The sequence below is a fragment of the Triticum urartu genome, chromosome 2A (assembly GCF_056163025.1).
Source record: "Triticum urartu cultivar PI428250 chromosome 2A, HENAU_Tu73, whole genome shotgun sequence".
Lineage (NCBI taxonomy): Eukaryota > Viridiplantae > Streptophyta > Magnoliopsida > Poales > Poaceae > Triticum > Triticum urartu.
In genome coordinates this window covers 640,608,765-640,629,168 of record NC_141874.1, presented here as the reverse complement: position 1 = coordinate 640,629,168, position 20,404 = coordinate 640,608,765, and the positions used below count along the sequence as shown (strand labels likewise).

Genomic DNA, 20,404 nt, shown 5'->3' with positions numbered 1-20,404 from the left:
CACAACATACAATCATACCATAGGCTAGCTTCTAGGGTTTAGCCTCTCTGATCTCGTGGTAGATCTACTCTTGTACTACCCATATCATCAATATTAATCAAGCAGGACATAGGGTTTTACCTCCATCGAGAGGGCCCGAACCTGGGTAAAACTTCATGTCCCCTGCCTCCTATTACCATCCGGCCTAGACGCACAGTTCGGGACCCCCTACCCGAGATCCGCCGGTTTTGACACCGACACAGGGCTTCGCCTAAGCACCGCTACAGTATTATCGAGGTGGACTATGGTGGAGGGGGGCACCGCACACGGCTAAAAGATCAAACGATCAATTGTTGTGTCTCTAGGGTGCCCTCCTACCCCCGTATATAAAGGAGCAAGGGGGAAGGTGCGGCCGGCCAGGAGGGGCGCGCTAGGAGGAGTCCTACTCCCACCGGGAGTAGGACTCCCTCCCTTTTCCTTGTTGGATTAGGAGTGGAGGGGGAAAGAGGAGGGAGAGAGGAAGGAAAGGGGGCGCCGCCCCCCTCTCCTTGTCCTATTCGGACTAGGGGGAGGGGCGCGCGGCCCTGCCCTGGCCGCCTCTCCTCTTCTCCACAAAGGCCCACTATGGCCCACTAAGCCCCCGGGGGGTTCCGGTAACCCCTCGGTACTCCGGTAAAATCCCGATTTCACCCGGAACACTTTTGATATCCAAATATAGGCTTCCAATATATCAATCTTCATGTCTCGACCATTTCGAGACTCCTCGTCATGTCCATGATCACATCCGGAACTCCGAACAACCTTCGGTACATCAAAACTCATAAACTCATAATATAACCGTCATCGAAACTTTAAGCGTGGGGACCCTACGGGTTCGAGAACTATGTAGACATGACCGAGACACGTCTCCGATCAATAACCAATAGCGGAACCTGGATGCTCATATTGGTTCCCACATATTCTACCAAGATCTTTATCGGTCAGACCGCATAACAACATACGTTGTTCCCTTTGTCATCGGTATGTTACTTGCCCGAGATTCGATCGTCGGTATCTCAATACCTAGTTCAATCTCGTTACCGGCAAGTCTCTTTACTCGTTCCATAATACATCATCCCGCCACCAACTCATTAGTTGCAATGCTTTCAAGGCTTATAGTGATGTGTATTACCGAGTGGGCCCAGAGATACCTCTCTGACAATCGGAGTGACAAATCCTAATATCGAAATATGCCAACCCAACAAGTACCTTAGGAGACACCTGTAGAGCACCTTTATAATCACCCAGTTACATTGTGACGTTTGGTAGCACACAAAGCGTTCCTCCGGTAAACGGGAGTTGCATAATCTCATAGTCATAGGAACATGTATAAGTCATGAAGAAAGCAATAGCAACATACTAAACGATCGAGTGCTAAGCTAACGGAATGGGTCCCGTTAATCAAATGACAACTCATGTCAATGGCTAGGAAACATAACCATCTTTGATCAATGAGCTAGTCAAGTAGAGGCATACTAGTGACACTCTGTTTGTCTATGTATTCACACAAGTATTATGTTTTCGGTTAATACAATTCTAGCATGAATAATAAACATTTATCATGATATAAGGAAATAAATAATAACTTTATTATTGCCTATAGGGCATATTTCCTACAGTACTAGTAGTACAACTTTCTGGGTGATCTTGCATGTGATTTTTGTGTGCCAAATGACGGTTCTAAATTCCTCTTTTGACCACAACAATTTCCTGGTTGTGCCTTCGATGACGAAGGGTGTGGTTCCTGTAAAGCTTCCCAACAAATCTAATGCGGCATGTCTTCATGATCATGTTTATGAGTGGAAAGACCACTCTGTTAGGTTCTCCAAGGTTGAAAAGATGGTGATGGTGCATGTAGGCATCTCTCACGAAGTCCATGGCCTAGTCAGTTATGCGGGGCTCATCCCGTAGGTCGGTGGCAAGAAATAGTCTGCAGAGTTTAATTAGTGCAACTTTGCTTGTCTGTAGTAAGTACTATTGTTCAGTACTTGATTTGTGTTTATGAACCCTGTATTGTTTATTAGTACTGTCGCTTTTGTTGTGTGGTCAGTCCTGAGAACGGTCTATGTTAATGTCTGTCCACTCAATTCAGTCTGTATATTTTGAAGTATCCAGATCATCTTTTTTGTGAGGATGGTTTATCAATTATGGTTACACTCCAATATCCATATGCATTGCAAGGTTTATCACACCCACCAGGATTTCCAGTCCCATGGATGTTCGGTCCATATGATTTGTCATGACCTTTGGACTGTCCTGCTTGTGGGAGTAGGTGGGCCCCCTGCATGCCACCCGTAGTTGGACAATCAAGCTTCTGTTTAGTACTTTAACATAGTGATTTCCTGGTAAGGATTCACTCGTGTCACATCAAGTAAATCTTATTGATTTACTGTCTAAATCTTATTGATTTAATGTCATTTTTTCTTTCTTTTCCTGCAATTTTACGATGCAGGTTTTGCCATGTGACATTCATCACAGAATATATCGTTTGGTTTGCTCTACGATGGCTATTTTTGCAGGTTTCACTTCTTAAGTCGTGTCAGTAACGAAGGCACTGTCCATCACTTATATTACTGGAAAAAATTGGATCAGTCTGTTGTCTGAGTACAAGCTGAATCCCTATGATGAACTGCAGTTTGGTTTAACAAAAATGCCACAATTAGTCCTCGCGTTAAAATAAATGAAGAAAAAAACTGGATCACGGTCACGAGGCCTAGTCAAGTTAGAAAGCTGATCATAGCAGACCAGACACGATCGCCGCTGTTTCGCACATCGGTACCACATTCAGCAACGGATCAAGCACTGGCAGTTGCTCTAGCACTGACAGCGGCATCAGCTCAGTCTGATCCAGCTGAGGATTGGGCACCAACCGTGTCAGCAGATCGGGATGATCTACCGAAGGATCAGGCATCGACATTGGCACCTGCTCCGACACTGGCACCAGCTCTACAAGGAGCACCATCTCCGACAGCAGCGGCGGCTTCAGCACCTACACCAACACTTGCACTTGCATCTGCTCTGGCCCATGCAGTGGCAACCAAACGAGCAGTTGCACCGGCAATAGACTGGGCTGCAGTTCGCACTTCATATACCAAAGTCCTTACAAAAACTAACATGTCCACCTTCTTGGTAAATGCCCGAACTCATCCGGAACCATTCCGATGTCCAAACATAGCCTTCCAATATATCGATCGTTATGTCTCGACCATTTCGAGACTCCTCGTCATGTCTGTGATCACATCCGGGACTCCAAACTACCTTTAGTTCATCAAAACACATAAACTCATAATACTGATCATCATCGAACGTTAAGCGTGCGGACCCTACGGGTTCGAGAACTATGTAGACATGACCGAGACTCACTTCTAGTCAATAACCAATAGCGGAACCTGGATGCTCATATGGGTTCCTACATATTCTACAAAGATCTCTATCGGTCAAACCGCATAACATACGTTGTTCCCTTTCTCATCGGTATGTTACTTGCCCGAGATTCGATCGTCGGTATCATCATACCTAGTTCAATCTCGTTACCGGCAAGTCTCTTTACTCGTTCCGTAATGCATCATCCCGCAACTAACTCATTAGTCACATTGCTTGCAAGGCTTATAGTGATGTGCATTACTGAGAGGGCCTAGAGATACCTCTCCGACAATCGGAGTGACAAATCCTAATCTCGATCTATGCCAACTGAACAAACACCATCAGAGACACCTGTAGAGCATCTTTATAGTCACCCAGTTATGTTGTGACGTTTGATAGCACACTAAGTGTTCCTCCGGTATTCGGGAGTTGCATAATCTCATAGTCATAGGAACATGTATAAGTTATGGAGAAAGCAATAGCAATAAACTAAACGGTCATAGTGCTAAGCTAAGGGATGGGTCAAGTCAGTCACATCATCCTCTAATGATGTGATCCTGTTTATCAAATGAAAACTCTTATCCATGGCTAGGAAACTTAACCATCTTTGATTAACGAGCTACTCAAGTAGAGGCATACTAGTGACACTCTGTTTGTCTATGTATTCACACATGTATTAAGTTTCCGGTTAATACAATTCTAGCATGAATAATAAACATTTATCATGACATAAGGAAATATAAATAACAACTTTATTATTACCTCTAGGGCATATTTCCTTCACCTTTGGTCCAAAAACAATAGTCGTAAAGTTTCAAGTCAATTGGACTCCGTTTCATATTCCTTTTCTGCAAAACTCAAAAACAAGGAAAAAACAAAAGCTGGCACTGGGCTCTAGGTTAATAGGTTAGTCCCAAAAATCATATAAAATAGCATATATATGCATATAAAACATCCAAGATAGATAATATAATATCATGGAACAATCAAAAATTATTGATACGTTGGAGACGTATCAGAACCATCTGAGGGAAATTCTGGTTGGGCATAGCAGCAAACCAGGCTATTGAAAACTAGAATTGCCTGCTACCAAACCACCACCAGTCTCAGTGTTATTCTGCCCAAATTGCAAACTATCATGTTGACCCACAAATCTACCAGAATTCTTTCTCCATGTATGCCCTACAAAGTCATTACCTTGTCCAATTGGAGCCCCTTCACTTCCAGAGCCATTGTTGTTGGTCCCAGATCCACCTCTAAAACCACCATCTCCCCCTCTCTTTTGTCAAAATTATCAAGGTCCCGGTGGTCTTGCCTGCTGAAATCCCTATTATAATTGTCAAATTTGCATGTGGAATTACCTCTTCCCCCAATCCCTCCTCCACTCGGCCTTGGACGCCAGCCATCTTGTCTTCCTGCCACTCCTTCTATCCACAGATCTTCTACTTCTTCCTCTTCCCTCCCATCTCTGTCCCTGCCACTCTCTTGCTAGGGTCTGGTAGGTATAGGACGTCTGGTTCCAACGAGGCAAGGAGCAGATCCGAGGTGTTATATACCTCCAGCTTCCCAAGCTTAGTTGGGCCTTCCCTCTAGGCCGCGCTGTTAGGCCCAACATCCACGCGCCCAAACCCATCATCTTTAATTCCTAAGCCGAACCCGCAGTCACTCTTCCAACTATCAGTCCCAATCTCTGAATCTCCTCCCCAATGCAATTCAGAAACATACAACTCCAACATTTCATTGGCAGGAATCTGATCAGCTATTTCAACTTTTTTAGTTACACACTTGCATCACAAATTTTCCTCCCCTCTGATCCCCTCCGAGCAAAATCATTATCTCCTTCTATATCTACCAAATATTCAGGGAGACTAGAGAGATCATATGCTTTGCAATGCTAAATCAATGCTTTTATTGTGGTATCTTCCCTAATCAGGAGAATCAACAGACGGGAGGTGATCCTGGCAAGCTGGTGTAACCCCCCCCCCCCCCCAGTCTGTCTCCCCTCCTTTTGTACTTTATTTCTAAGGAGAAGACTCTGAACATATTGGTTCATTTGATTTTTAGTTTTACGATCTGCACGCCTAATGCGACGTTGCATATCAATTTTCCTCTTTCCCCAAATTATTCCAAGATATTGGAAGAAGGTAGCGAGAGGCAACATGATTTGCTGATTTGGAGCCCGCAACGCCCCCCCCCCCCCCCCCCCGGGTCGGAGTCATCGTCTGAACCTTCACTAGCCAACCTCTAGAAGCGGTTGTTGGCTAGTGAAGAATTCAGGCATCGGCTCCGGCGAGGCGCGTCGAGCGACGAGGCGTCGGAGTCGGGGGAGGAGGTGCCAGACGCGCCGAGTGAGGAGGCACCGGAGCCTGTGCCTCCTCCTCTCGAGCACGCGCACCCACCGGCTCGTCCTGGATCACAATGGGAGCCATGGCCAACCCCGGAGCCGGGAGGGCGAGGACCACCTTGTGAGATCTGAGCGTTGTTGTGCTCATGGCAGGGGATAGCGGGATGGCCTCGAACGAGGTGAACGCCGCCCACTTCCTCGCCACTGCCCTCACCGGTGACTCTGCCTGGTCCATCGCCCACAGGAGGATCTCCAGTGAGTGCCTATGCCTTGCCCGCTCGAAGAGTGACTCCTCCTCCACCTCCGTCATACCATCTCGAATCGCACACGCTTTCGCGTACATCTCCTCCTTGCTTCTGTACCAGGATTCGATCTCGCACAGGCGAGCTCGCTAGCGCGCATCCCCGCCTGTGATCCGCTACAGCTTCTCCTCTTCGATTTCCACCATCTTCTGCTTCACTCGAATCTGGAGGGAGGGAAGCAGCCGCATCGCACTGGTTGAGCGAGGGGAGGAAGTGGAAGACAGGGGCGCACTCACCTCGCCCTCTACCTGGATTTAATCCCTCCCCACCCACGCAATCACCATGGAAGACTCCCGAGGTGCTCTCCGCGCCGCACCGCGCTCCCTCGATGCGTGCAATGTGACACGGGAAAATAACTGTGGCATGCGGAGCCAAAACCTCTCTTCGACATGTACGGGAGTCCACCACGCAGTCGTGCTCATCCATGAGCAGCACTCTCGCGATGTGCAAGCACTACCTCGATGGTACACGAGCGCGCCCGCTGCCCGTAGACCCGACACGTACCACGCCGACCACCGCCGATCGCCAGAGACATGCTCAACCTACTCTCTACCCATCGCCTCCTTCCAAGGGAGTATAGCTATTGAGAGAAGTTCGTCGCTCTGAAGCTAAAGAAGGAAGACAGAGTGCTTTGCGCTGCGTGGCTATAGGATTCATGTATAATTGTCTAAAAATATTCTAAAATAGCTGGCTATAGCCTTACTATAGCCGATTTGGAGGAATGTCACTATTTGACATAGCCCGCACAGAGTACAAATTTTCTCTAGGTCATCTTTCCATAAGGAAGATGATATTATCAGCATACTACAAAATGGCGTGGCCACCATCAAGAGATAAAGGATCTTCTTGTCTTGCACCTTTAAAAGTACTTCCTCCGTCGTAGTATTTTCGGACTGTGGGAGTAGATTAACTTTGACATCCACACTCCCTCCTCTAATTAGCCTCATCACCCAATCACACCGCTGATCTCTAACACTATATTAAACCCCCCCCCCCCCCCCTTCACACACACGATAAATAAGAAATGTTTATGACTAATGCATCACACATAATATATAAATAGAACCATGTGACGAAAGCAAAACGTGTGTGAACGTGAAATCATCACACACACACACACACCTTTTTCGAGTGAACCGTGTGCTATAAATTGCAGATGTATCGCCCAAATGGACCATGTATAATCCATTTACTATTAGCACACACTTAGTTTAAGCGGCTTGTGTGGGATAAGGGGTGAGCGTGTGTTCAGAGAGCTGCGATCGTTTAAAAACATATTGATGCAAAGACTTGTAAAATAAGATAGAAATTTAATTTTTTATGAAAACAAGATTCCATCGAAGTGATCCATGCCAAAATCCAGAAATAGCCCAGATAAGAGATATCACATACTATCTTTCTTGTTTATACCGAGGCCACTTAGGCCTGAAATGATTTGACTCCATGAGTAAATTCCTAAGCCCAGACTAAGCCCTAACCAGTAACCAGCCAAACTAAGTCTTCGACAGTTTGACTTGCACACCATATACCACTACTAATACTCTGATACAATTGGATCATTCCCTGCCAGCGGCTGCTTACTACTGAGAGAATGGCAGGCGGCTCTTGTTGGCAGCGCGGCCGCAGAGGATCGCGTTGGTCGGCACGGGGAGCTCGTCGCGGACGGAGTGCGTCGGCGTGTACACCCGGAGGTAGAACTGCTGGCCCAGGTACCTGCGCACCCAATCCTCCGACCTCACGTTCCACATCCCCACGTTGTCCAGCGCGATGAAGATCGCCGTCCACCCTCTCGGATACACCTTCGCAAACCAACAACAAAATAGGTGAATAAAAACACATTGACAGTATTTTGATACCACCACTAAGCATGAATGAAAAGAAAGAAAATCCTACCTGCACCGTGCACCTCGTGACTGCATCCACGAGATTGTAGCCTTTCCTGCTCTCCTCGCTCCACGCCCCCTTGTCCATCCTACGAGGACCAACGAGCAGAATGATCATGGAGCAGAGTATATATACATATGCATCAGTGTCATGATGAATTGATGTGCACGTACCCGACGACGAAGACGCTGTAGCCGTCGAGGTGCCAGCTCTGGACGCTGTCCTCGCTGTTCTCGAACACGACCTCGACGAAGGAGCGGTGGTCGCAGTCCATGACGGCCGTCGCGTTCTTCAGCGCCGCGTCGGCGCCGGTCCCGTTCTGCGTCCCGCTGTGGCTGGCCGCGGGCGCGTCCGGGATGGCGCCCATCCGGTACACGCCGCTGATGTTGTAGTAGTCGGCCAGCTTGAGGGGCGTGTCGGCGTCCACGTACGTCACGCCGTTAAAGCCGTACCTCGGCTTGCCGCCGACCTGCCCCGCCGAGTTGGCCAGCCGGATGGTGCGGCTCACGTTGATGGACCCGTAGTGGTACGAGCCCTGCGGGTTCGGCCGCGGCCCGCTCGCCGTCAGGTTCGTCCTGCGCGTGGTCACCACAGCAAGCTCAGACCCAAACACGCCGATTATCGTTACTAGAACGGACGGTCGAGACGACGTGATCCGTACCTGATGGAGCGAGCCTGGTTAAGCGAAAAGTCAACGTCGCTCTGGTTCACGGCACGCGGCGGCCCGGAGGCGTAGCCGGTCGAGCCGGCGTAGCGCAGCACGGCGGTGGAGTTGAGGGTGTGGTTCGTGAACCGCGACGAGACGGCGATGTGGTAGCCCCCGGCGGGGCGGTCGGCGGTGAAGAGCACGGAGAGCGACTGGCCGGCGTGGACGTCGAGGGAGGTGTAGGTGTTCTGCACCGTGTGGGTGCCCTCCACCTCCACGAGGGTCACGTTGTGGTCCTGGATCATGAAGTTGAGCGTGCTCCGCAGGCCGACGTTGGAGACGCGCAGCCTGTACGCCTTCCCCTGCTCCACCGTGAAGTTGGCGCTCCCCGGGCCCTTGCCGTTGATCAGGATGGCGTCAGGGGAAGGCAGCAGCTTCCCGTCGTCCAGCATGGCTTGGAGAGCCTGACAAGCAAAACCAAGACGATCGGTTACACGCACCAAAACTGAAATGAGCCGACAGATGAGTGCGTTTCGTGCAAGCCAACGCCTTGCTCGGTGACATACGTACCTTGTGGGTGGTGTTGTACCAGTCGCCGATGAGCACGGTGAACTCGTCGGCCGGCGGGGGGAAGGGGACGGGGATCCGCGGGCGGCTGTTGATGCGGATGGCGCCGAAGCCGCCGGCCGCCTTGTGGAAGGCGAGCGACGGGAAGTAGAAGAAGCTGCCGATCTGGTCCTTGGCCTGCATGTGGTACGAGTAGTTCTGGCCCGGAGGGATCGGGCAGTTGGTGCCGGACACGCCATCCTGCCACGAGTTCTTCCTGTGCTGGATCCCGTTCCTGTTCATGAGTATCCGTGTTACGTTACTTTTGCCTTTGCGCAGACGATGGATAAAAGTGATTAACTGATTAATGCTGCAGGTAACTTGTTTGTACTCGCGAGATATCCGGAGAAGTGATATGAGATATATCTTGCAGTAATTAAGTACTACCAAATTAAGCACGAATAGGATACATCGTGATGCATGTAACAGAATTACTTCTCTGTGTTTGCAATTGACAGTTTAGGAATTTGGCATGCATCTATTTATGTTCAGTGACCTGCTGATCGCCGTTTCAAGATCAGATGCGTTGCAAAGCTTAAACGAGACGACGCTGCGCGACTGGAGTGCTACTACACGCAAACAAACCTCCCCTTTTAACGGCCGCTTTTTTTGATCTGGACGACACCGTAAACTAATGCAGATTAAAGAAACTAAACTTTTTTTAGGGGGAAGAAACTGAACTGATGCAAATTAAAGTTGTCCAACGATGTTAGAGCTAGTAAGCTAAAACCGATCAAAAACCAGAAGGAAGTAATTAATGCAGATTGAACTGGTGCATGCAACGCTTAGGAAGAATGTCTCGAGCAAGCTAAAAAGAACTTGCCATGAAAGCAGGAACGGCTGCGGCAGCCGGTTGCGCACGTTGATGACCAGGTTGTCGTTCGTCTGGCAGTCGATCTCCGGCCCCGGAAACTGCCCGTTGATCAGAATACCCTGCAGATCAAAAATCACACGTCGTCGCAGTTAACCTCAAACGCTGCGCAGATTAGAGCAGCAATAGCTAGCTAGGCTCAAAACTATGTATATGCACCTGCTGCGGAACTCCTCCGAGCGGGTTGATGTCGCCATAGGTGACCTCCCAGTCGAAGAACCTGTAGGGAGCCTCCGCCTGCGCGGAGAGGACGAGGGAGAGGACGCACGCGAGGGCAACCACTGCCGCCGCCGCCGCCATCTCGACCTCCGAGGGGCAGGAGACGAGACGAGATGGGATGGCGCGGAGAAGAGATATGGATGGATAGATGGCTCCGCGGGAGTAGAGATGGAGGAGGCCTGGTGGGCATTTATAGACGGCGGCCCCCTCCCGCGCCGTATAGATGGAAATCTGTTGGGATATATCTCGAAATATTTTTGAATCTGTTACGATGTGCGGGTTTTTTTTTTTTTTGAGGGATTACGATGTGCAGGGGTTTTTTTTTTTTGTTTGAGGGATTACGATGTGCAGGTTGTTACAGTTTTTTTTTTCCTTTTTGGAGATGCGCCCCCCCTGCGGCCATGCCAGGCTGGCCTGATGGGCCAACTCTGGGCTTGAATTTTCGGCACATCTGGCACTGGGCCTTTGCCTGTGGGGTGTGTGTATGTGACATACTGAAGAAGCCAGAGTCCGACCCCCAAAGAAAAAAGCCAGAGTCCGGGTCCGGGATAAAAAGAATCGAGAGGCCGTCCACTTCCAGGTGGGCCCCTCCCCACCGTAACTGCAGGCCGGCTCCTCCTCCTCCTCCCGCGGAAGCACCGGCCACCGGTAACCGTCGCCACCGCCTCCCTCCTCCTGCTCCTCACGACGGTGCGGCGGCGAGGATGCCGTGCTGCGGGGAAAGCGATCCTCCCCATGAGGCCATCAGGGTCCTATCCCAGCCCCAGCGCCACGGCTCGCACGGTTCGTCCATTGGTTCGATTTGGTTGCGGTGGGGGTTCCGGCCGGGGCCTGAATGTCTCACCGGGGAGACGGGGAATTTGAGCGCAGGGAGGAAACCCTGGAGGTGTGTCAGGTTAATCGTCATGCTGCTGCATGCGCTCTTCATCGGCGCCGTCTTCCTGCTCGATCCGGCCCTCCGGAGCCAAATCCGCCGGGATCAGTGGTATAACCGGCCCCTCTCCCCTCCCCTGTTCCTCCTTGCCTGTGATACGTCTCCGTTTGTTTAGATTATATCTTAAGAACTTAAGATATCCGATGTTTGGAGTCGGTTTTCCCCTAGCTCGTGCTGGGAGCTGTTGCTTTTCCCAGCTACCATTTGTTCGTGTAATTAGTTCGTGTCATCTCGTGGCCTGCTTTAATTTTTGAAGGAAAATAGTTTTGGTGTGTCTCTGCGAAGAATTGGAAGTGCATGTCCATAAGTGCCTGATATGTTTGAAGAATATTAGTACTGAGGGGTTCTAATGTTTGACAGCTTATTCAGAATTTATGGATACTGGAAGTTCATTATGTTTTTCATTAGCATCTTGTTATCTACTCCCTCCGTTCCCATATTAATTGACGCTCAAACGGGTGTATTACAAGATATGTTACTGGTCATCTGTCTTTAGCCTTCCTACTGTCCACTTTTGATGTCAGGTACATGTGTTTATATGGAGGGCTGGTGTTGTTTACCTTGGCGCAATACCTATATACAGCTAATTCATCACCGGGGTAATTCGTGCTTCTCAATGTTATTGAGCCCTAGAGGAAAGATTATGCATAGGAACAGTGATGCCTTTTACATTGTACCTCATATGGTCCTCTTGCTGTTAGGTATGTGGCTGATATGTTGAAAGCTGGATCAGCGATGCATGCAACCTTCATTAATACAACGACAATCTCAAAGTAATGTCGTAACTTCTTTTGTTTTGCCTTGGTTATATATGTGTATATTTGAAGGGCTGGAGCCTGCCAGTTGCGCAGACTTACTTTATGCTAAATTAAAAATGTTTTTTTATGATTAAGAAAAGACAGGTCTGTTCAAAAAACGGGAGCTTAAATTATTTCATGAGTCGCAGCAAAATAGAGCAACACAACCCACAATCTGCTACACCTTCGTCGCTTTTGCAAATGATGGATCTGTATCCTCCTGGATCATCCAGCAGGTGCACTTGTCTGGATTTCGAATTAAGTTTTTTCCCTCTTCCGAAATGTAGTTTTCAGTATGTATTGCCATCTATTTTCGTTTATGTGATATGGTTGTATATTTCCATTTTGTTTAGGGATTTGACCTGCTCTTACTGCCATCTCGTTCAGGTAATCTTTATTATTCTAAAGTTGCAGCCTATTGTAATCTTCTCTATAGTCAAGGCAATGATAAAATAACTGGTGGTAACCAGCCAGCAATATACCCGTCTTGGAATATTGATGTTAGTGCTTATGGCAGAATAAATAAAATTCTCTGGAAAATATATAGAAATGAAAGATCATTTGACTTATTATCATTGGTGTATGTATCATTTCAAGCATGGACCATGTAGTTTGTCTTATGTAAACTTGATTTAAAGATCAGTAGAAAGCAATTAAGCAGGTCTTGTGTCATGTCCAATATGTTTGATTACTAGATTATTATGACATGTGCTTACTGCTCTTGTTTGCATACCTATGAAGCTGTACCCTAGAGGTGTTAGGGTATGTTGTTCGTGACCAATGTGTACCATACCATTATTATGGGTATGACAGAAAAATTGGTCATTGTTTGGATGGTTGCCGCATTCTAGTTCACTTTTCGTGCCAACAGTGGTCATTACTAAAAACATTGCTTGCCAATTTTTTGGTAGGGCGAGCTTGGTTCACACCAAACACAACCTTAATGTATGACAGCACCAGTTATGGCCTAGAGGGCAGTAATGTGTCAATTATGTTACTCTCCTTTCTCATTGTACCCCGTGAGTCACATATATAAACCACAAGAAGACTTTCTATCACTTTATGCTTCATTACGATTTACCAATCTGACAATCTATTTGGCAAGATAGTAGATTGTTTTTATATTGCATAAAGAACTAGTGCAGGCTTATTGACTCTGCTCAGCATAATATTGAGATTGTGATATGTGAGTTTGTTATTCTCAAATATCTATGTCACATTAACTTGCAATGTCCATGAAATATCTTTAACTAGCACACGTTTCTGTTATGCTCGTCGCCAAAGCTCATCTTTTGGTGTTGACTACCTTTCACAGCCACCACGAACCAAGCATTGTCATGATTGTGATAAGTGTGTTCTCCAATTTGATCATCACTGTACATGGCTTGGAACATGCATTGGCGTAAGGAATCATTGCCGTTTTTGGTGAGATTTTTATTTACACATTTTGCAGCTTATCTTTTGAACACATTAAAATATCGAATTTATGATATATATTACGTTTTATAGTTTAGTGTATGCTATTATGTGCAAAAGCCACAACATCCTTACCTTCTCCAGTTTCTGTACTCCGCGGTCCCTATCGTTTAACAATAAATCCAGAAGCCCCCTGTGCAGAAGTTATGTAGGAATGGAGGACTGCTCTTTTACCAAATAATGAGGCCGTGCCCTTATACTTTCTCAAGTCTCTACTTTCTTTATATCAACTGTTAACAAGGAATTGCTTGATTTCAATTGGAACTGTGTACTGATGACCATTCCCACCCTTTCCCTTAATATTGATCAAGTGGAATTGGCAGGCTTTTACTTCCTTCAAGCTTTACTCAGATAGTCATATCTACCAAAATCAAGTTACCAGTGTTTAACATGATGTCATGTATCTTGTGAATGTGCTTTGGACATATCTGGGGCATGCTAATTCTTAACTCCTAACTGAAAGCACACCGGGTAGGTTTACAGAGTGCCCTGTTGGCATTGTAGTGCTTCTGTGGCTCCTGTACTTTTAATATCAAAGGAAAAATAATGAGAAGGAGAACTAATGATTATTGGACTTACAAGGTCTCGCCGATATAAGTAGAATTGCAGCTCTCACAGAAAAAAAAACTAGTATTATTGGACTCACAAAGTCTCCCGGATGTAAGTAGAAATTGCAGCTCTCCTCCATTCCTTTATTTCTGTTAACAGCTATGTCCTCTTAATATGCATTTAAAAATATTGCTCTTAAATGCTTCTGATGATATATTGGAATATACATGTGTGATGTTATGTTCTATTTTATGACTCATCAAAACTATATCCAGCTTATGTCATTGCATAAGTGATATTTTCTAGGTGGTACATATTTGGACAAGCAAGTTTAGTTGTTTGGACTGTTGCTCTCTACATCCAGTTCTTACATGTGGATATGAACGGGTCCTGGTATGTACCTCTACCTTTTTTTATCTAGTTTCACTACTCATGGCATGTACTTTGGATTTCAGGTTTGTCCGGCAAACATTTTATTTGTTTCTTAATCGACAGGTTGAAGGGTTTGACTGGCTTAACACTGTTGCTGCCGTTGATAGTAATCCTCATAGTTTTGCTGATCTTACTCATGTTGCATACGTAAGTTTTTATGCTTATATATTCACAGTAGTCTGTTCTTTCAGAATTCGCAATCTGCTATGCAGAATACAAAGAAAAACTATAACAATAGCTGTTGACATCAGGAATATGTTACATGTTGTGAAGTCGCAAATTAACAGTGACCTCTTCACTGATGATTATTATATTCACGAGCTTGTGTATATCTGTAGTTACCTTGCTCTTACGAACCAAACGACATATGAAATTGCCAGACGGAAGCGAATATCTTACCTAAGGTATGAAATGGCTGAAGACTAGCATTTTTCTCGTTATATTTGCTTGTCTCTAGTACATAATGAATCGATCAAATGACACTTACAGGGGAGTTCCTAGAAAGGTACATCCTTTCAGCAAAGGTATCTGTAGGAACCTCTATGACCTCTGCCTCTCTAGACAGAAGGGATATGTTCTGGAAGCAGTACCCCCACTGGACGAACTAGAAGCCCGGGCTAGACCCTACACCTGCCGGGATGTAATCTGCTGCAGGTGCTGCTAGTACGCGCTATATGTGAAAATACATTAGTTTAGTTTGATGCATATAATAACATGATAGAGATACGTGTGGCTCATTGATGTTGTACAGCATATATATAGGCACCCTTTTGTCTCCTATAGAATGCATCTGGATCAAACGATGCCATTAGATTGATCTGAGTATGCATGTAGATTTTTCAGTTTATTCCTTGTAGGGTTGTAGCTTCATAAGAAAATAGTTTGAACTTAGTCGCACATTCGCTGTAGAACGCTGTGTCTGGGCGATGCAGCTCTTATATGTTAAATGCACAACTGAAAACTCGCTCGTTCTGTATCTGATGATTGTTTGTTCCTTTTGTTCTTATATATATATATATTTCGTCCTCGGTTGTCATGCTTTATTTCTTGTAGTCATTACTACTGTATATACGATTATACGTACATATCAGCTGATCTTAAGGTTTTTAGACACTGAAAACAATAGAACAGCTGATCTGTAGTATGTAATTTTACTTCTTGGTTGTTGTTCCTTTGTATAAAGGCTAGCGTTCTGTTATTTGTTCAGTTTTGCCAGATCGGTATGTACGTGGCTTGTACTATGAACCTTATGTTATAAATGAGACACGTATTACCATGAAAAAAAACATATAGAACAGCTGATCTGTAGTATGTTGAAACGTAGATTCAGCTTTGCTTCTAAAAGAATCAACATTTCAGGTTTCAGTACAAGACATAGTATATTTCTCATCAGAAACAAAATGAAAAACAAGCCAGCATTACATCACATAAATATGTCTTCCATTGGTGGATTAGACAGCAAACTTGCTTCCATCTTCACTCGAAAAAAAAACTTGCTTCCATCTTTAATTTCACTGGAACTCGGCGGGCTTGAAGAACTGCACGTGCAGGCCAGTGGCGACGAGCCCCCAGAGGTTCCCGACTATGAGGACGAAGCTGAGCCCCATGCCGAGGCACCCCAGCGCCCAGTTGACGCACCACATCGCCGTGCCCCTCCCGGGCTTCATGATCGCCAGCCACATGAAGCACGGGTAGGCCAGGGTGACCGGCAGCGAGATCCCGCCGAGGAGGCCGGCCAGCTCCGACAGGAAGGGCAGCGCGACGGCGATGAGCAGGTTGATGGCGCCGAACAAGGCGCGGAAGCCCGCGCGCAGCCACCACGGGCACGGCCGGTTCTTCTTGTGCACGTACCCGGCCTCCATGTTGTCGAACACCGGCATGGCGTAGATCTGGAACGTGGTCAGGCAGTTCACGATCACCAGCAGGGTGGCGAGACCGATAACCAGCCGGGACACGTCGCGGCTGTGGAACTTGTAGAGCGCGCTCAGGATTCCGTTGGGAGGTATCTGGTTGCCGTAGGCCCAGAAGCCGCCGATGGCGACGGGGTAGAGGCAGAGCGCCACGACGAGGTAGGCGAACTTGACGCCCTTCCACATGGGCACGTGAGAAGGGTGCTTCAGCGTCGACGGCATTGTGCCCTGCAAAGAGAAGGATGCTTCACTCTCAGCGACTTTTCCTCATCGCCATTCATCCTCAAAGCGGCACAAGGACGACATGAGCAAAGGATAACGAGGCTAACATGCACTACTTGGGAATGGGAGGAGAATCTCTTTTCCAGGACTGACATTTACCTGAATCTCGAGCACAAGATTGTGCCCCCTGAAAGCGAACGCGATGATGCCGAGGCCATTGAGGACGGCGATCGTCCTGTCGACGTCGCTGCTGGCCTTGACCGGGTCGTAGGACACGCCGGCCACCCTGCCCTTGGCAACGGAAATGACCCAGATCATGGTGCAGTACCCGACGGCCGCCGTCGCCCCGACCAGGGAGACGCCGGCGATGGAGTTGAGGTTGGGGAGCTGGGACAGCACCACGGCCACGCAGACGAAGACGACGTACCACTCCACCATGGTCGGCGGCCGCGCCAGGCACGCCGGCCCGCACGCGATGCTGAAGAGGATCTTCATGCTGCCGCCGCCCACGATGATGAGCGCCGTGCAGGTCCCCGCCGACAGGTACATCGTCGGGAGCAGGGCCAGGATCTTGCCCCATCTCTCGCCTGTTGAAGGAAGGCCGAGGCAGGCCATGCATGGTGAGCGTGGAAGACAGCGATTGAAAGTGACGACGTCGTTTGCCGCACGACGTTGCCGTGGTAATTAACTAGTCTGAGATAATAAGCGCGCGCGGGAATCGGGGACGTACCGAAGACGGTGGTGGCGAGGTGCATGTACCGGCTGTAGCGTGTGCCGCCGGCGACGGGCTCGTGGAGGTTCACCAGCAGCCGCAGCGTGTAGAGCTGCCACGCGAATGCCACGGTCAGGCACACGATCGCCCACGTCCTGCAAGAACCCAACCCACGGGCCGGACAGATTAAGTAACGTGTAGTCGTGTACTATATGTTCATCTCTCGATTTGAATATAAGTGGAGTAGCTTAGAAGGTACCATCCGAGGGAGGCGAAGGCGGCGGGGAGCACGAGCGCCTGGAAGCCGACGCCGGAGCTGAGGTTGTGGAAGGCGGCGTAGTAGGCGTTGCCGCTCCTGGACGCGGTGATGGGCAGCCAGGCGTCGCGCGGGTCGGCGAGCTTGGTGATGTGCCCGACCTCCTCCAGGTACCCCCTCACGCTCGCCACCGCCTTCTTCACGGGGCTGGCGAGCGGCGACGCCATCGCGCGCAGCGGCGACCGGCTGGGCGCCGGAGAGTGCATCTGCGACGGCGGGGCGGACACCGGCCGCGGCGTCGGCGGCGCCGACTGCACCTCGCTCGTCATGGCCGCTCGCTCCCTCCCTCCGGTGTAGTAGTATGCGCTAGCTAGCTATAGCTGTACCAGTGTAGGTGCCCAGACCTTGTGTGAGGAGGTGTGCAAGGGAGCTCGGTTGGGTGCTGATTCCGGCAAGGTTCGGCGGCCCGGTAGGTTTATAGGCGGGGTTTTGTCACGCCAGCGCGCGCGGTTGGTGAACGTCGAGTTCGTTGAGCCGTGCGGCTTTTGGGTGTGGACACCGTGAGGCCCGGGCAGCAGCCGCGGTCGATAGTGTGGCTGGTGAGGCCGGGACCGGTCGCAGCCATACACGCAGCGGCGACACGACACGATCATACGGTCTCGAGTGCATGCCGGTCATAATTAATGTTGGCACTAGGGAGCACACGGCAGCGCTGTGTCACCGGCCGGTCGATCTTTCGAGGTGGGATCGTCTGGCCTGCCGGCCGGTCTGACCATTAATTTGTTTGTGCAAGGTTAGATGTGCATGGTCAGATGCATATATGGACGTTTATGCAGACATACCGTGCGCATCGTCGGCCTTGCGTTTTTAGGTGCAACGCAAACACGCTGGTGGAGTGACTAGACTGAGGTGCAAATATGGAGGGAAGTGGTCAAATTTCCTGTTGGAAATTAATTGTCAACTCATGAAAAGTATGGCATATACTTTTTTTTGGAAATGGATGCAAAATATTTGTATGAAAACTACGTGGAAGGGAGCCTCGCACACAAGATATCCCACAACTCATGAAAATAAAACGGTCTAGTTAATGAATGAAAATTCGGACGAAAACAATCCACTAGCTAAGCGGCACACGTTGGATACTCATACACACCTCTTTAAAGAGAGCCTTGCCGAGATACCACACATGTGTCACCATCGTCACTTCTCCCAAGTAGGTACCATTGTCATCCCTAATGCTCAAGCAAGCGTCTCCAACGTTGCCATGGATGATCGTCGACCCAATCCACACAATAGAAACATTGCGGAGTCACATGAAGATCCGTGCCAAAACTCAGCCACCCACTATGAGGATATCACAGCTCCAACTCTAACAAAGAGCTACGAAGAAGAACTATGAAAGGCTAGCGTCACAGAAGGTCAATGAACACGCCACCTGTTGCTTGTCATTGTCGCCAGCGGGACCCCACCTCCGCATCATCAACTTCACAGCAACAAACAAATCGAGACAGTCATGTGGACACACCCCACGCTCTCCTTGTCACGCCGATGAGGAGCACCAACATCAGATCCATAGACCGAAGTCGTTGCTTCGACTTCCGTCGAAATCCCCTGAGCAAGCCTCGAGCAGAGCCACCCACATCTGTGCCATCGTGTACATGTGCACATGCGCGATCTCTTGCATTGGCCAGAGCCAGCACCACACTACCTCTTGCCGCCCAGGACTTCCATGAGTTGGCGTCGCATTCACGCGCCCCACATCGACATGGACCTCAATGTCTCGCAGCTATAGACCCGCGCCGCCCGCCGTGAACCTCCATGTGTCGTTGTCGCACACGACCTCCAATACCATGAGCGACCAGAACCGTGCCGCACCTGCGCCAGCGCACATGCACCCTTGCATGTGCACACCGCGACGCCGGCCGCGGGCCCTTGCTGACGCGAGCCTCCATAAAGCCCAACAACCCCCACGCCGCACAGCTCGAGCTAGGGGAGACGAAAACAGTCACGCCACTGCTGCACGGGCTTTGCCCGACGCCCTCAGACGGCGGCGAGGTTGAGGTGGGGGGGAGGGGAAGGGGGTTGTTGATCAGTCTTTGGATTTGGCTCCCGGACCACCGCTGAGAGCGACAAGGGAGAGAGCTGACTGGGTTTTTCGATAGTTTTGTATGTATGTTTGGTATAAATTAAAATTAACCAAAACCATGCAATGTTCAATGAATTAAATAGGTTAACACACAATTAAAAAAACTAATAGTTGTGTCTTGAAATTTATAACACATTCAATTGAACGTTAAATTTCTTAGCATGTTAGAGTCCAATCTCGGAAACATCATTATGTATATGAATCTTCCTTAATTTTTGCTGTGAAAAAAAAAAGTTCAAACAAGTAGCACATCCTCAACCATATACTGTATATTCCACGCAAAAAAAAAACCATATACTGTATATGCAAGAATGATGCTAGTTTCAAACGCAAGAGCATTGAGCCAATAGTACGTAGTAGTAGTAGTATTAGTATTTTCCATGGAACGTCCAAAGAACTATACAACCAGCCAAGCGCCAGTCATGCGACTCGAGGGCACCGGAAACAAAAGTCGACAGTCGGCATTGCGAGCTTCGTGGTCGAGCATCACACTGCCGTACGTCGCCTACTCAATTACTGCAAGGGGCCAAAAATCAACTGCTGTCGCCCGCAGCATGGCATATACTCCCTCCGTTCCTAAATACTATACATCTTTTTAAAAATTCTAATATAAACTACATATAAAACAAATAAGTAAATATACATTTTAAACTATATTTATATACATTCGTATGCAGTTTATATCTTGTTTCAGAAAATATATAGTTTATATTGAAA

The 20,404-nt window shown here is 48.3% G+C and overlaps 2 protein-coding genes and 1 pseudogene across 3 annotated transcripts; 1 reads left to right on the top strand and 2 right to left on the bottom strand.

Moving 5' to 3' along the window:
• Positions 1-7,409: 7,409 nt before the first annotated feature.
• Positions 7,410-10,429, bottom strand: LOC125529207 (L-ascorbate oxidase homolog). Its single transcript, XM_048693615.2, has 7 exons — positions 10,194-10,429; positions 9,987-10,096; positions 9,128-9,398; positions 8,573-9,021; positions 8,085-8,486; positions 7,921-7,999; positions 7,410-7,826 (listed from the first exon to the last, which is right to left on the bottom strand). The coding sequence occupies exons 1-7, from the start codon at positions 10,332-10,334 to the stop codon at positions 7,608-7,610; spliced, it is 1,671 nt and encodes a 556-aa protein (XP_048549572.1). The 5' UTR covers positions 10,335-10,429; the 3' UTR covers positions 7,410-7,607.
• Positions 10,430-10,781: 352 nt separating this feature from the next.
• LOC147986365 (protein S-acyltransferase 10-like) lies at positions 10,782-15,467 on the top strand (annotated as a pseudogene). The gene is made up of 11 exons (XR_015617225.1): positions 10,782-11,036; positions 11,124-11,238; positions 11,712-11,786; positions 11,889-11,960; positions 12,081-12,220; positions 12,338-12,371; positions 13,300-13,409; positions 14,316-14,402; positions 14,505-14,588; positions 14,780-14,845; positions 14,931-15,467. The product of XR_015617225.1 is annotated as a protein S-acyltransferase 10-like (transcript).
• A 262-nt stretch (positions 15,468-15,729) lies between these two features.
• Positions 15,730-18,011, bottom strand: LOC147986364 (lysine histidine transporter-like 8). Its single transcript, XM_087544683.1, has 4 exons — positions 17,545-18,011; positions 17,304-17,440; positions 16,733-17,160; positions 15,730-16,579 (listed from the first exon to the last, which is right to left on the bottom strand). Exons 1-4 carry the CDS (start codon positions 17,868-17,870, stop codon positions 15,953-15,955), a joined length of 1,518 nt encoding a protein of 505 aa, XP_087400809.1. The 5' UTR covers positions 17,871-18,011; the 3' UTR covers positions 15,730-15,952.
• Between the last annotated feature and the right edge of the window lie 2,393 nt (positions 18,012-20,404).

Coding starts and splice junctions, on each gene's coding strand:
- LOC125529207 (XM_048693615.2), bottom strand. CDS start 10,334: ATGGCGGCGGCGGCGGCAGTGGTTGCCCTCGCGTGCGTCCTCTCCCTC. Junction 10,097..10,193: donor TCGGAGGAGTTCCGCAGCAG/GTGCATATACAT, acceptor TTTGATCTGCAG/GGTATTCTGATCAACGGGCA. Junction 9,399..9,986: donor CAGCCGTTCCTGCTTTCATG/GCAAGTTCTTTT, acceptor ACTCATGAACAG/GAACGGGATCCAGCACAGGA.
- LOC147986364 (XM_087544683.1), bottom strand. CDS start 17,870: ATGACGAGCGAGGTGCAGTCGGCGCCGCCGACGCCGCGGCCGGTGTCC. Junction 17,161..17,303: donor CCTCGCCACCACCGTCTTCG/GTACGTCCCCGA, acceptor TTCCTTCAACAG/GCGAGAGATGGGGCAAGATC. Junction 16,580..16,732: donor ATCTTGTGCTCGAGATTCAG/GTAAATGTCAGT, acceptor TTCTCTTTGCAG/GGCACAATGCCGTCGACGCT.